General features: G+C 38.7%; 1 protein-coding gene across 1 annotated transcript; it reads right to left on the bottom strand.

Moving 5' to 3' along the window:
• Positions 1-1,039: 1,039 nt before the first annotated feature.
• On the bottom strand, positions 1,040-15,503 carry si:ch211-161c3.6 (uncharacterized). The gene is made up of 6 exons (XM_014999202.2): positions 15,112-15,503; positions 11,778-11,947; positions 11,558-11,641; positions 9,386-9,436; positions 8,148-8,186; positions 1,040-3,468 (listed from the first exon to the last, which is right to left on the bottom strand). Exons 2-6 carry the CDS (start codon positions 11,880-11,882, stop codon positions 3,400-3,402), a joined length of 348 nt encoding a protein of 115 aa, XP_014854688.1. The 5' UTR covers positions 11,883-11,947; positions 15,112-15,503; the 3' UTR covers positions 1,040-3,399.
• Between the last annotated feature and the right edge of the window lie 1,066 nt (positions 15,504-16,569).

Below are 16,569 nucleotides of genomic sequence, written 5' to 3' on the forward strand. Positions count from 1 at the left end.
TATGCAGTAGACCAACTGGAAGCGATGCATACGCATAAACTGGATGGATGCATGTTTTAAAATGTATTTAAAATACAAATCTGCATTTAAACCCAGATGATCTGATGGAACCAATTGCCTTGAGAAGCCACCTAACCAAAGGGATTAAACCGAGGAACACTGCAGGAATAAAGCTGTGGAGAAGTGGGAAGCTGTAAAGTTATAAAACAACATCCCAAGCTGTAAACTTCCCACAGAGATCAGTTCAGTTCATAATCTGTAAATAGAGTATGGCACAACTTCAAATCTACCAAAACATGGCCTAAACCACCACGAGGAAAGCAGGAGCTGCAGAGATCCAGAGAGAGATGTGGCAAAAGTACAAAACCGAAGTTCAGAGAAGCTTTGTCTTGAACTAAATGTTAAAGAAAACGTGCAAAGCTGGAAAAAGACATACTTTAAAAGCCTGCAGCAGTAAAAAGTGATTCTTCATCTTCTAATCTCTTCACTGTGTTGGTCAAAAACATAAAGTCCAAATAAAACACACTGAAACTTAACAAAGTATGAATAAGTTTAAAAGGTTATGAAGAGTTTTGCAAGGCACTGTAAGTTCAGAAGCAAATATTATCCTTTAAAGCAAAAAAAATCTATAAGACCCAACTGTTTTCACCTCGAAGTAGTAAAAAAAAAAAAGAACTCATAAGCAATAAAACACACTATCAGTTCAGTACAATCGTGTCGTGTTATTGTAGCACAATTGGGTCAAGTACATGCAAACATTGAGGTTCATCTAATGTATTTCAGCACGTTGCGGCTATTTTGCTGCCAAGAATTAAGTGTCACACATACATTTTACAGTGTAAGAATCAGAGAAAAAAATACATGATGTAGTAAAAATAAGAAAAAGAATAACAATCCCCTCCCCGTCCCACAAAAAAAATAAAAATAAAAAAATACAGGTTTTCATAAGGTACTACACTCTAAAAGGCAAGTATTTCATCAAGTTGTTGTAAACTATTGGCTGCACTTTAATTCCCAGGAGATCAGAGTCTCGTTTCAGTTTTTTTTTTTTTTTTTTTTTTTAATCAGATACAGTTATTTTTATGAAATGATATTGATACTTTATCTGTACACCTCCGCTGGAGTGTAACATCCTCTTGTTACTTGTGTGTATTTGTTGATTTGTTGGCATTTGAGCCCTGAAACTTGTTGATTTGCATTGGTACACATGCGAGTGGTTGTGTGTGTTCGTGCGTGTGCGTGTGTGTGTGTGTGTGTTTGCGTATACAGTATCACTTCTGAGGGAGTGAAGGATAACTTTGCAGGAGGATCTTCTGTGTTTTTGTGTCGCTGAGGTAGAATGAGAGATCAAGAAGCTGAGGCTGACTGAGGTTTTTACATGAGGTCTTTGAGTCAAGGCATACTGGTAATGTCAAATACAGATCAGAATCGCACAACAAACACAGCACCACAATTATTACTGAGTAGATATCATGTTCCTGAATAGATATGTACCTGAGGTTTTCATAAATGACGTAAGAGAAGAGCACTGTTAAAAAAGTGAAATCCTGAGAGTGGTAAAAAAAAAAAAATAACACGTCAACACTGAGGTCGACTCAAGTATTTATGAAGGTTTTGTTTTAGTTTTTTCTTTTTTTGTTCCAAAATGAAATATCCATTTCAACCTTTGGATTTGAATCAGTCACTTTCTGCTTGGAAGGATTTACTCAGCTGAGGTTAAGAAGTAATCTCTGAAAATGGATATTTCAATTTGAAATCACACCAGCTTTCACAAAAATGAGTTCAGCTTGCCATGATTGTGTTGTTACATTGGTTTAAAAATATCAAGTTTAAAACAGCTGAAACGCGGTTCAGTTTGGTTCCTTTTGTCCTTTTTTTTAAAAATTCTGCCTCTTTCTTTTTGTCTTTCTCCGCATCTCTCTCTCCGTACAAACACAAAACATACAGACATGCGTTTCCACACATGCACAAAGTCTCACTGAGAGGCTCAGGACAGCTGGCAAAAATAAAGGGACAGTTCCACTTTAAGGGAGAAGCATTCTCTCAGGTCTTCAGATGGGTTTAAAAATGTACAATCCAGGCGATTACATTTTTAAATTCTCTTATAAATGTGAGACATAAAGGTTAAATTGGGTGCATTTAGTTAGTGGGGTATTAAACCACTAATTATCCCATACCTTTGAGCTGATAGCTTGGTATAGAGCTAGAAGGCACAGGAGGAACTTAAACATTTACTAGAAATCTTACATAGAGCTCATATTCAGAGATGCACACATCTGGCTTTTCCTGATACCGATTAATTCTTTGATTTTTGACTGATTGCATTTGTGTAGCAGTTTTTTTTAAACAGGCTGCAGCTTTGAATCCAACAAAGATTGAGGGAATCAAGCTTTAAAGCATTAAAGCGTCAAACCTAAAGGACTGAAGAGTAGATAAAGTAAATCTCATGAGGCCTTCTGATCTGATCGGAGCCGATCAAAGGAAAATTGGCTGATTCTGATCTCTGATTGATTAATTAGTGCACCTCTAGTTATATACACACTGCCCTCCATCTTTATAAATAATTAAACTCTATCTTTTATTGCAGAAGCATAATCTCATAATCTCAAACAATTTAGAAAAATACAACTTTTAATTTGACTATATTTACTTTGTCTGGAAAAAAAAATACATCTCATGGTAGAAAACAATTGTTTTTAATAAAATGACCCTGCGGAAGCTATGAAATAGAATTTTATTCAATGATTTACTTTTTAAGCTGAATGTTAATTACTAATTTTAATTAGTATTTCATTAAAGACGCCCATTTCTTCTAGCCATCCATTCAAAGCAGAAAAACAAGAGAACAAGTCAATCAATTAAGGTATGTTGATAATTATAAATGGACGTAGAAGCAAGAAAATAACTGAAATATTTAGTTCCAAAATGAATTTTTTTTATGTTTTAAAGCTCTGGAGTTGTGACGGTTGTTTTTTTTTTTTTTTTTACTTATATTGTTGAATTTCTTTTACCAATAACTATGGAGGGTTTTGGAGAACCTGTGCTATATCACTTTAAAAGGCACATTCATGCTGTCACAAGACAGGAAGCGTACGTTTTTATTTTATTTTCTGCCTCCTGTCTATATATAAACACAAATTTTAATACTCTGCGAATACTTTTCCCAAAAGCTGGAACCATGCCTTTACCAAGGCTCAAACGATCAGATACTCAAAGCAACAACAAAGCCATGGTGCTGTTTAGATCAGGAGAGGAAACTGCTGTCTGCGAGGATTTTCTTTTTTGGGTGTGAGTGTGTGTAAGTGTGTGTGTTCCTGATTTCCCATCACAGATAGGGAGTCAGATTGTACCCCTGTTTGCTTGAGGCCAAACACTGAGGTAGGTAGAGAGGGATCCCATCTACTCCGATTCCTCCTGAGCAGGCACCTGAGATGACGAGGGGCCCTCCTCGGCCTCCTCCGAAGGGCCCTGGAACGTCCGAGGAGCAAACAGAGGACACAGATCAGTTATTATCTGAGCGGTGACTCACGCAGCTCAAAAAGGTTCTGAATCAACGCTAGCAAGAGCACGAGAGTACAAGAATGAGTGGCAAAAACTTCACGGGGCAATTGCGTGCGAGAGAGCGAGGCTCCAGCCGTCAGACCTAGAAATGTGAGGAAGACGACGGTTACATCAGGAAACCAAGAAGACAGGGGAAGAGAGCAGTTAGATCAGGTTTCCCCTCGCAACACTGACTCATTCTTCCCCTTCGTGTGCGTGCCTCTGAGAAAGGAGTCTGTCTCAATGGTTTCAGTTCTTTTAGACGCCCTAACCTCTTTGACAAACTGCTCAGCGCAGAGGATGCGATAAGGCGAGGCGAGGGGCATCGTCTTGGTAAACGCCGTTGTGCAACGCTCTCGACAAGATGGCTAAAACAGCCCGAGGTTTCTGAGAAACGCTCCAAAGGTGGATGAGACCAAAGGATCTTTATGCCATGTGGGGAATTCGGCACCAGAGTCTGTGAATTTCCAAGAATTCGCCACATCAGCATGAAGTCAGTTCAGAAGAAAGAAAACAAAAAAACAACGAAGCTTGTGCAGAGACGACTTACTGAAAGTTGTGCTTGTGTGCAAAAAACGGACAACGCTTCCTGCATTTTTAATATTAGGGGTGATTAATTTTAACTTTTGAAACTGTCACGGGTCTGGGGAATGGAAAGTAAAAAAAAACAATCATATAATTATATATGTATATATATTTTTTTTACTTAAAACAAGTTTTGAAAACTTTTTTTTACATTTATAATTTGCTGCTTCACTTTTGGATATTCATACATCTACTAATTTAGTTGTTTCTCACTTTTTTGCTAAGCTTAAAAAAAGTAAATTAAAGATATCCCAAACATCCAAGTTTAAAGGTGAAATGAAGAGTAGGCTAATTTTTGTTAACCTTTGTTTTCTGATCTTTCTACATGAGTTCAGGTAAAAACAACACTTTATGTGACAAACAATTAATTAGCAAGCAACTTTCAAAACTTGCATAGCTAAAACCAGGCTATGTCTGGTTTTACTAGTGCCCATTAACCCAAACAGCATGACACTAGCATAGACATACAGCTCTGGAAAAATCACTTAAAATGACCAGTTTCTCTGATTTTACTCTTTATATGTAATGTTTGAGTAAAATGAGCTTTTTATTCTATCAACCACTGACAACATGTCTCCAAAACTCCAAGCAAAAATGTTGTATTTATCTGCAGAAAATGAAAAATGGTCAAAATAATCAAAAAGACGCAGAGCTTTCAGACTTCAAATGATGCAAAGAAAACAAGTTCACATACATTTAGACACAACAATACTGATGTTTTAACTCAGGACGAGTTCAGAAATCAACATTTGGTGAAAGAACCAGGAGGTTTTCAATGCAGTGGGCTCTTAGTTTGTTTCTGTATTTATAGTAACATCTAAGATAGAAGAATGTCTCAATAAATGTCAACATTCTTTTATTTTTTAAGTCATTTATATTTATGAACCACTTTTATTCTCAATAGGAAGAGTCACCAAAAGATTATTAGACTTATCTGGTCACCCTTGGAAAACCTTCTTGCCCAAAATGATCAGTAAAACTAGAAAGTCGATGAAATGTTGTGACATTTATACATGCCCTTATCTTTATTATAAAATAACCCAAACACACAGCATAAAACATGAGTGAGGATGTTTTACAGGGTGATGCCCTGAAGCAGATGGCAGGAGATTAACAAAAATCCCACAGGAGAGACGACCTGCCTCTTCATCCACCTCTGCTTCGGAGCAGTTTCAGAGGGAAGTGAGATGAACCCAGACTATTAACTATTAACAAGTAAACTGTTAACTAACATGCGAGTCTGGTTAACAGGTGACTTTTTGACGCTTTAATCATTGTAATGCAACAACCTGAGGCTCCTGGTGGCTTAATGGATAAAAAGCCCAGGCGCATTTTTCCTGTCTTCCAGTATCAGGATTTGAGGGAGATGTTTCCGGATCAGCACGACGTTTCCAGTCATTCTACAAAGACTTACTTGATAATGTTCTTCAATTGAACCGCTGAATATTGAGGGATGATTACAGCATTTTTTAAGGTTTTTAAATTAGTGGTAGACATTAGACCTAAACCCCAGCCTAACCACTGACATTTAACCAAACTCTTTTTTTTGCTGAAACCAGTCATGAACCAGTTACCGTTATTGAGGAACACCAAGCTGCTGTTTCTAAACTACTTAAAACTTCTGCCATCTCCTCCTCTTCATTAGATAAAACACAAAAATTTAAAAGTTTTCTTTAACTACATAGAGCACAGAGTTTCAGAGTATTGCCCCTCTCCCACCTGTTGCTAGCTACTACACTTTTTCCTCGCTCAAAGGAAAAACAAATACGGCCATAAAACGCAGCGTGGAAACTAAAAGTTTTACCACACTTATGAAGGTAAAGCTGTTTTAAAACTAGAGTTGGCCAAGGCTCTAACAGAGCAGACAGACTGACTGATTAACCAGCTAATCTCAGCTAATAATGCAGAGCGGCAAATACAGAATCTGCAGAATAAGCACTTAAAAAACACAACATGTGACATGTTCGTCTTTGTGTCAAAATCAAATAAAAATACAACATTTATAAATGCAGTAACAATGTCTTAACACAGATCAGACTGGAGATTTCCAAAAATGTCAGCATAAGATTTCCCCCAAAAGGTGATTTTTTAAAACCTCTAAAATTCTTAAATGATTAAATCAATGAGCAATTAAATGACTCGAAGTATCACATTTTAAAAAAAAGCAAAGCTAATATTCAAATTGTGAAGACAGGTTTGTGTTCTAGTCTCAGCAATCATATCATGACTACTCATTTTTCTGTATTAGTATTATGTTTAAAGTGAAATGATATGAATCAGATAGGCCAAACGACAGCCTACTTTCATAACTTATCATTTGATTCTCTATCGCTACAGTGCATCTTAAGCACTTGATCTATTATGCATACTATGTATTTATTTAAAATACTTCTAGATGCAATACTTTAAGTATTTTTATGTTTTGTTATTAAAAAAACTCAAATAATCGTAGCCAGATATTTGCATAGCCTTTTTTCTTAGTGTCTGGCATTAAATTAATCAAAGTTTAATGACAAACAACAAGATGTCTGCCAATATCTAGATGCAACATTCAGTTATAAAAGGGAGCATGGGAATGTCCAGCCATAATAACATTTAGGAAGAAGATGGATTCTCTTTCCCTGAGATCAACATGTTTTCTTGTATGAAATCAGCTTGCATGAACCGCAGGACATAAATAAAAGATCTTGTGAAGATGCTGGGTGAAGATGGTAAGAGAGCCATTATGGACAGAGAGATCAGTCCTGTATCTACTTGGGCTGAAAGGAACAAGCCGATACTCCAAAAGCAACACAGAAAGCCAGACAGCAGCCTGCACAAAAGCTGCAGTTTTTGGAGAAATGACCTTGAAGAAGCAAAAGCATCAAAACCTTTGGAGGAAAGAAAATGGAAACTTGCAAATTTGAGAACAACATCCCAAACTCCGGGGTGCAGGGAATCTAACAACATTATGATTTTTTTTTTCTGACAAAGAAAGGACTGGTGAACTTTATAAAATACATGACGTGGAAATATTGAAGCACATCACAAGACATCTGAGAAAGCTTGGGGGTAAAGCATCTTCCAACGGGATCAATGACCCTAAGCATGCCACCAAATTAGAGACGAAGTGGCTTAAGGATGGAGCGGCCATCGCAGAGCGTGTTCGTGAGTCTGACCCAGTCCCATCATGTCAGCCAGGTGGAACGGGCCCAAATCACACATAAATCTATTGTGAGAAGCTTGAGGAAGGAAAAGCCGATTTCAACAACCACAAATGACACAAATGTAAACGTCTCTTGAGAAATGTCTATCATTTTTCTGGCATTTAGGGAACAGAAATAACTTTGCAAGTCCTGACATAAACAGGGGAAAAGTTTTGACTGATTTAATGCCAAACGGTAAGAAAAAAGTCTTTATAAGCTGCACATGTAAATATCTGTTTCCAGTTGAGCGTTTTTTTTTCCTCCAGAAATGCTGCAGTTACGCTAAACATCTAAGGAGTAGTCTGATCACTAACTACCTCCGACACATATTTACTGTAACAGCTTGTAGATCAGATTGTACCTTTACAGAGCACGGCTGTGGATTCGCAGAACGTAGTGACTCTGCAGCTGAATGTAGGTTTAAATGTGATCAAAGCTTGACACAAGAAGACTTGCAAACTGGCACCAGTCAAAAGGCAAACGTGTGACACAGAATGAAATTTCTGTTTAACTGAGGCGGCACTCTCAAGAACTCTCTCCACCTTTAGTTTGATCTGATTGTAGATGTAAGTTAGACTATAAAAGAGTGGCAACAAAAAAATATGCTGAAATGCAACTTGGTGCAGCTGCAGTCAAAGACGAGTTTACTAAAGGGTATGTATGGGTTGAGGCCTCAGTAATGAAGAGCAAACATACTGAAAATGTTATATATTAGAGGGGGAGAGAGGTTATTATTATTATTTTATTATTTTTGCCAAACAACTAGGCTTTAATGCCTTAAAGAGCTGCATTAAAACAAAACTAGACCACCCTGCTACACCTTTTCATTTTCCTCACCTGCTGCTCTTCAGTCACTTCTGGAACAACTTTCCGGGGCTGTAAAACAAAACATAAAACACAAGACAGTAGAAGCCATTAAAGACTGATGGAAAATGAGAGTTTCATACTGAACAGCTCCAGCACACACACACACACACACACACACAAAAGCTTTAGACACAAAATGTATTGCAAAAGCATTCCTACCCCTTGGACTTTCAACCACAAACTTAGATTTTATTTATTTGGATTTTATCTGAAGATTTTTTTGAAGCAGTGCAGTGAACATCTAGACACAATCCAGTGCAACTATAGGCATTTAAAAGTCACATAGTTAGTAAGAAAGAAGGAGGGAATACTACAAAGATCCACTATTCATCTGGGAAATCGACACAAATCTAGCTTTTATGGAAGAGCGGCAAGAAGAAAGTCACTGTAGAAAACACTATGTAGCATAAAACTAGCAAAGCTCACCCCCATGGCAAAATATGGTAGTGGCTGAATTGTGATGTGGGGATAATTCTCATTAACAAGGAAAGACAGCCTGGTTGGAAAAGTTAGACTGGGCCAAATATAGGTCTATCCTAAAATAAAATCTGTTAGATCCTATGAGTCCCCATATATCAGGACAACTAGATCAATACATATTCAAGTGTTAAAATATCCCAATCAAAGTTCCAATCAAACCCAGTTGACAGATTCTCTTTAACTACACTGGGCTGATTTGAAAGGATGAATGGTCTAAATGTTAATTGTCTAAAGCTGGTAAAGACATTCCCTTTAACCTTTAAGGTGGCTCCACAAAGTATTGACTCAGAGGATGAGAACAAATGGATTCCACACCTTTTAGATATTTATTATTAAAAAACTTAGAAGACTATGTATAATTTCTTTCTCTTTCACAATTCCAAATCACTTTATGTTGGTCCACTGCATAAAATCCCAGTAAAATTCTGAAAAGGTGGGGGCGCTGGGCGGTCCAGTTGGCAGAGATTGTGCACCATGTGCAGAGGCCACCGTCCGTGACGCGGTCGTCCTGCGTTCGATTCATGATCCGGGACATTTACTGCATGTCTTCCCCCTCTCTCTCTCTCTCCACCCTGTTTCCTGCCAGTTTACAGTTCAGTAAAGGCCACTAGAGCTAAAAGTGTGTGGTTGGATCTTTAAAAGTGTGAAAAAGTTCAAAGAGTCTGAGTACTTTTGCAAAAACCTGCACATTTTCAGTCCATCCATACGGGCCAGTGAGAACGCCATACCCATTTTCTCGGTCGCCCTCGTGGTCGCCTCTGGCCAACAGGCTCTACTTTCTGAGGAGAAACCAAATCAGTGGTGGAAAAAGTTTAGATTACATGCTACTGTATTCACATTCCTCCCAGGAGGTTTTATGCAGAGCTAACTTTTGGAATATGCAATCTTCTGCTTCCTGAATGTAAAGAGCTGCGTTGATACTGAGCAAAAGTAATTTGCCAAATCCCTCCTCAGCATGTCGACATCTAGAGCACCTGCACAGATTTCGAGTGCTAAAGATGCGCTTACCTTGATGTAAACAACTCCACAGATTAAAAAGATTGCATCTAATCAAACAGTAAAACCTTCGTGAACTCATGTTGATGTTTTCTCTAACTGAACTTTCCACAGAAAGATGGATTTGTGTGACCGGCATGTCTAATTGCATCCACTAAATACCTCAATCTGCTGTGTTTTAACAAGTTTTAGAAGCTAAATTGACTGGCAATAATTGCTACCTCAGAGCCACTGATGCACAACAAACTAGTTTATTCACTGGAGGTTTAATAAATGCAACTCAGCAAAACTCATCCATAAAGCAGAAAAAAACTTGTTTTAAGCTACAGTTCTACCTTTTAACACGGTTCAGAGATGTGAAAGGAAGGTTTTAAACAGAAGCTCAGCATTTGCATCTATTTATATGACAGCTTCCAAAAGTGTTCAAAGTGAACTATAACAGGATTTATTAGCATTTATCAGCAAAGCAATTAATATCTGGATATTTACAAGTTAGCAATCAGGTGTGAGATTGTTTTTCAGAAAATAATTGCTTTGTTAATTGGGTTATTTATATCTGGTCTTCAGCAGTTCTTCTTAAAGTCAACAGTGGGATCACACTGAACAGGTAACACTGTCCTGACAGCAATACAATTTTTTTTTTTTACGTTATTGTTAACCGAATGGTAGCATTTGTTGCGCTTTGGCCAAATTTCTCAGAACATTTGTCATTTATCTATGGAGTCCCCCAAGGTTCAATCCTGGGCTTCTGTGCTTTTAGTCAATGTGTTCCCTTACACAGAAGCTTTAAAGAACAGTGAAGAGATGATACGCAATTATGTTTGTCTCTATCTGTTTCCTGGATCACTTTAGTTTTTGGTTAGTAGCATTGATAAAATAAACATTTTTAATCTTTTCTTATTAAATTCATTAATAGATGCAAAAGACACTTACAATAATGTTTATGGAGTTTCTGTCTTAAAAACATAGTTCTGAAACCTTAAACACTTTTGACACTGATATCATATTGTCACATGTGAAAGTTTCAGAGCACATTTTTGTACTAATTGAAAAGTATTACTGTGTCATCTCTCGTTGCATGTATCTCTTACATGAATCTGAATCTTAAATGATTTTATTTCTTGTCCAACATCTCCAGGACGTTGGCTCCTGTGTCTGACTGAGTGGATTACCAGGGATACTCTGTCCAGATTATTAAGGACGGCCACTGATAATCTGGAAATCATTCATATATATAAGTATATGCATATACTTCCTGCAATAATTTAGTTATTACATTTTATTGATTCAGCTGGTGTGGATAGGATTGGGGAAAGTTTCTGGCACACCTTCACTGACTCCAAAGATGCGTGGAGAAGGTCTAAGATCTGCTAAGCTGAAGATCCCAGCAACATATGAAGTGGTAAGAAACATTTTTTTATTTGTAGGCCAGTCACTTCTGCCCTTCAAACAATCCTGATGAAGGCCACAAGCTGAAACGACTCACAAGAAAATGATGACTAAGACTTCCAATCATTTCATCCTGCAGAGTCCATCAGCAAGTGGCTGAAAATACAGACCAGATTCCCACAGATAACTGATTTTGTATGAGTTTGTTTTTTCTACTTTTGTAAGGTGAAATATTTATTGTAGTTTTGTAACTGATCCAGATGCACTGAAAACAGAAAACGAGAAAAATCGCCCGTTCCCTCTGTGTTACGTGACAAAATGCAAGTATTTCTATTCCATGTCAAAAACTACAGCGACTGTCATCACATGCATGATTTCACCATCAGTTTCTGAACTATTTACAAACGTCTGTACAGATTAATACTTTCTTGGTAAAGAAAAAAACGTTGTTGATCTTTTGACGTCATCGGTACATAGTTGTGTATAAATATGAAAGTGTTGTGGTGAGTTTTGACCTTCAGTGCAGTTCTGGGGCCTTTGCTCTTGCTGCCTTTTGGTCGTCCTCTCGGCCTCTTTGGGGTCGGTGGTCCAACAGGCTCCTTTGGAGAGAGATCACATCTCAACCAATCAAAAATGCATTTTCTACCCACTCTCTACAAAAAAAAGACAATTCAGCTATAACGTAAAGCTAAATACTACAGGTTTTGGAGGCGAGTGCAGCCTCTGAAGCTTTACCTGCTGCTGTTTCCGAGGTCGACCCCGACCCCTGCGCTGGGGCTCCTCAGGCGACTGGGCTGTGCTCGACTGAGGAGACGGGTCTTTGGTCCCACTGTCGCTCATTCCTGCGTCTGTCCACCTGCTTTAGAGGGTGTTGGCATCAAAGCCTGGAGCAGAGGCCTCTGGGGCTTTACCAGGGGAAAGAAGTGACTTTTAATAGCAGAACAAGACGAAATAACAAACTGAATATAATGAAGCGATGCAACAACCTTTGCCAAATTGCTTATTCAAATATTAGCACTTTCAATCGTCTACTTCTTGAGAGGTTTCAGACAAAGGTGTTTAAATAAGAGATGACTGTATAATAACAAGTATAATTGAGAACCATGCAGGAAATTTTTCCAAGAGCAACTGTGGGAACCACTCATGCTCAAGCCTTGGCACTGGGACCATCGGAACATAGACTCTGGCAAATGTTGAGAAACATGAGAATGGTGTGCAGAGACTAAAAGTAGCACAGATATTCACAACTCAATCTGCCATTCAAGATCTGCATCTATTGCACTGATGTCTGCCTGTCCAGCTGATTCTCGATGGGAAAGAAGCGAAAGTTGCTGCAGGTTAACTTACAGCTGTGGCAGTGACACACAAATACGCAGACAGGAGGAAGAAAGAAAACAAACAAACCTACTGGCGAATACACAAAACTGAGAAACAACCAGACAAAAGCGTGTTTGGGACTGCTGTGGCTGATCCGTTTTGTTATTATGTGGACAACTGTAATGATTGTTTTATTTTAGTTTCTGTCACTGGTTTGGGATTTACGTAAAGCATTGAATTGTAATAATAAAGGCAATGTCAATGTTTCTTATACTGCCAATGTAAAGGAATGTTGGGGTCAGATATGTGGGACATTATTACATTTCAAATGCCATGAAAATTGCATATTTGATCAACTGGATGGACATCTATGTCTCTTGTTGCCATCACCTGAAATGGATGTTAGTGACCAAGCTGCTGAAGATCAAAAAGAGTGATGGGAAAATTGTGATGATGATGCTGATTCAGATTAGACCACGTTTTCCTCTCTCTCTCTTCCTTCTTTTCCACTATCACAATGTGTCTCCACTATCAGTCTTGGTCACTGAAATCTAGCAGCATCAGCAGAGTCTGCAGGTGTTGGCATAACGGACAGTAAACGTTTATCCACATAACCAAATATTTTATTGCAAAGTAAACTTTTAATGGATGGTCCTAGAAATATTCCAAATATTGCGTCCGCACAGTCTTTTATAGCTGAAACATTTCTCATATTGATAAAACAATAATGACTGAAATTAACATGATGTGCTCAAGAAAACAAAGTGAAGAGCAGAGGTGCATGCAGAAAGCTTTAAAATGAGTGGTTGTATTAAAGCATAACTAACAAACAACTAATTAATATATTATGAGCCAATACTAGCTTAGTGTCATGCATTCCCACCAGCTTGTATTAATATGGTAAACAATGAGAAGCATATTACAGGGATTTAATAAATAACAGAAAATGGTGATCTCCTTGAAACTTCAGCAGCTGAATATGATCCTTTATAAAGTCATATTAATAACAAAGTCTGCAGAATTGCAATTGCAAACAAGCGCTTGAAACCAAATGATTATAACATTTGAAGTGCCAAACTTACATTTGGTGAGCTGGACAGATTTATACCTCCCTCGATGCATACACCTGAAGGAAGTTCTAGTGACAAGGATGCTAAAGCTTGCAGGGAATTATGGGAATGTTGAGATGATGAAAAAGGAAGTAGAGCGGGAACATCCAGGAAGTTTTGAAAGGGAAGACCAAAAGGGAACCACTAACAATCTTGGACTGGCACAAAAAACCCAAAGCTGCTGCTGAAATTTCTTATGAGTTCAACCAAAATGTATGTAGCTGAATTTGAATCTGATTGGATTGATTTTGATTAAATAAATCAGACATGTTTACAGTGAGACGACATATGAGTTCATTAAATAAGATAAATAAATGAATAAACATTGTTCAGGATAACTAAATACTCATGTGCTGCTTTTATTTATAAGGGTTTCCTATGAAAAAAGGAAAACTGACATAAAAAAAAATTAGTTAAACAATTAATGCAACTATTTAAAGCTCATTGGTTTCTGTCTTGAATCCATATTTTATGAAAAACATATTTTGAACTTTGAAGTAATAGGGTTTATTGCACCAGCATCGTGATTTCAATATTCAAAAATAAATATCACAATGTTTTGTTTGCTTTAAATGGCCCGTTTCCTTTTAGAAACTGTTGGATAACTTAATTATCAAAACGGCTCAGTCTGGAGCTTTATTATTATTATTATTATTATTATTATTATTATTATTATTATCTCCAGCATGCAGTGATATGGTGAACAATGCGTCCTTGTGTTATGTAACCTATAACAACTTTATTTGCAGGGATTTATGAAGTTTTCGGTAACAGGAAAATCCGAATGGGAGCCATATATCTCGCAGAAACTAGGTGTCCCAAGGTGGTCATTCACTCAGAGCCTGGCTCTGTGAGGAATGTGCCAAACGCTAATTGCCATCACAGCCTATCAAAACGGCCGCACCGAAGCAGGAAGTCGGAGTAATTCGAGAAATGCGTCCTCGCTGGACGAATTTAAAGCCAAACGAGACGCACGACGTCGCTTCGTCGTTCGCAAAACTCACTTCTCGGAACAACAACAACAACAGTACGCGCCGATCTGATGTGATGTGATCGGCGGCGCAGCGTCCACTCAGACCGCTCGGTGTTTGGCTCTCCAGTACGGGACTGAATGTACTTTCTGCATATGGGCGGCAGTACCATAGTGAGCAGAAATACACACTAAAAGCCGAACTCGACAGTAGGAAACAAGGCGAATCCCCTGTTGAGTAGCTGGCGCATGTTGACGCCAAAATAACAAGTAGAAGCCATCGGCTTTTACGTCTCCTTTCTTCTTAATTTTTTTTTTTTATTTATTTTAAAAGGCAGAAAGTCGACAACATCCCCCTGCTTCCATCACTTGCGCAACCCATCTCTCTCTCTCTCTCTCTCTCTCTCTCTCTCTAAAGTGTGTTTGTTTTTTAGGAGCGATAACACAGCAGGTCTGCATGGGGGGAGAAAATTGGGGAAATGTCGCGCTAAAGAGACAGACGAAAAAAGAACAACTTTCCATAGGACAAAAGGCAAAGAAACACAGGTGCAAAATCTCTCCTTTCAGAGCCTGCATGTATGCAGATATATAGGCTCCATGTTCGGGCTGAGGAGTCATGCAGCCACACACACTGAGGCGGACAGAGGGGGGAGCAGAGGAAGTTGATCCTTACCTTAGGTCGGCTTGCAGCTTTACCTGGAAGTTCACACACACTCCGCTGACTTTGTGCTCCTGCACAACTATGAAAATCTTAGTGTATCGCCTGTCTCATTGGCTGGCTTGAAATGGTAATCTCTCTCTCTCTCCCTCTCTCTCTTTCTCTCTCTGTTTCTCTCTCTCTCACTCCCTCCCTCTCTCTCTCTCTCTCTCCTTCCTAATCGGAAATGTGTGTGATCCCCCAGACGTCCAGTCACGAATACCCCAGATGCAGTATAGTGGGGGGTTGCACCAGAGCAGTATGCATTGCATACTTTCTCTATTAAAGCATGTTTCAAGAAAGAACGGGGGTAGGAGGGTTGAAAACAGAGGACCCCGCCCCAAGGGCTGCTCCACCGGACCACCCACTTGAGAGGGGGAAAGAAGACAGGGGTATTACCAGACTAGAGGGTCTGGTTCCGGGGTTCACAAGGAAAAAACAGAAAAAGAAGAAGAAGTGGGGGAGGCTGGGAAGTCCCCCCCCCCTCTACTCACCCCCCCCCCCCACAAAAAAAAAGAAGAAGGGAGGGAAAAGGTTCAGTTTGCTTCATAGTGAGAGCAGACAGTCTGCACAGTTTCAAGCAGAGAGTTTCACTCACTTTCCCTGCTGTTATCTCCCCACCTACATGGCCAGAGATACACAGTATCACTAACCTTGTAAGTCATAAAGGGCCGCTGTATCAAAGGGCTTCATGGGAACCTAATCTGCTGAGGCTGTAAACTGTTGTGCTATTGTTTAGAGGGGGGAAATACAGAATGCATGCTTTATTTAATCAGTTGTTCTGCAAACATGTGTTGCAGACGTCTTGAACATTTCCACATACTGTCATGTTACAAGCACAAACTTCAGTGTATTTAGTGTGGCATCTGCATGGAAGTAGCACATAATTGTGAAGTGGAAGAAAAATGACGCATGGTTTCCAATTTCCTTATTTAAAAAAAAAAAAACTGAAAAGTGTGGCGTGTAAGAACGTATCCAACACCTCTGAGTCAGTACTCTGGAGAATCACCTTCAGCTGCAGCTGCCAGAGGAACGTCTTCCACATGTTTTCCTCTGTTTTGTTGCCGCTCTTTTGTACATTTTTTAGATTTGTGGCGTTCAAAATGAATAATTATCTGAGTTGTGCATCTCTACACCTTCTCCAAAGTTACTATTAGCATCTTGGATGCTTCTCTGATTAATTTTTTCCCCACCTGGTCTGTCAGTTTATGTGCACCAAAACTTTTGCAGTTGTGCAATGCTGTTTTTATTTTCTTATATTTTAGTGAACAGAGTCCTCTCTCAGGCTACGTTTACATGGAGCTCGACAAGAAAAAAAAATCAATAATAATAAATCTGAGAGATTATTCAATATTCAATAAAATATTCTGACCCAAAACCGCACAGCATTCTGGGGGATGTAGGCAGAGGAAAAGCTTTGGTGGATCAACCGCT

Source organism: Poecilia mexicana, unplaced genomic scaffold (assembly GCF_051168715.1).
Source record: "Poecilia mexicana isolate PSO_F unplaced genomic scaffold, ASM5116871v1 scaffold_5, whole genome shotgun sequence".
Taxonomy (NCBI): Eukaryota; Metazoa; Chordata; class Actinopteri; order Cyprinodontiformes; family Poeciliidae; genus Poecilia; species Poecilia mexicana.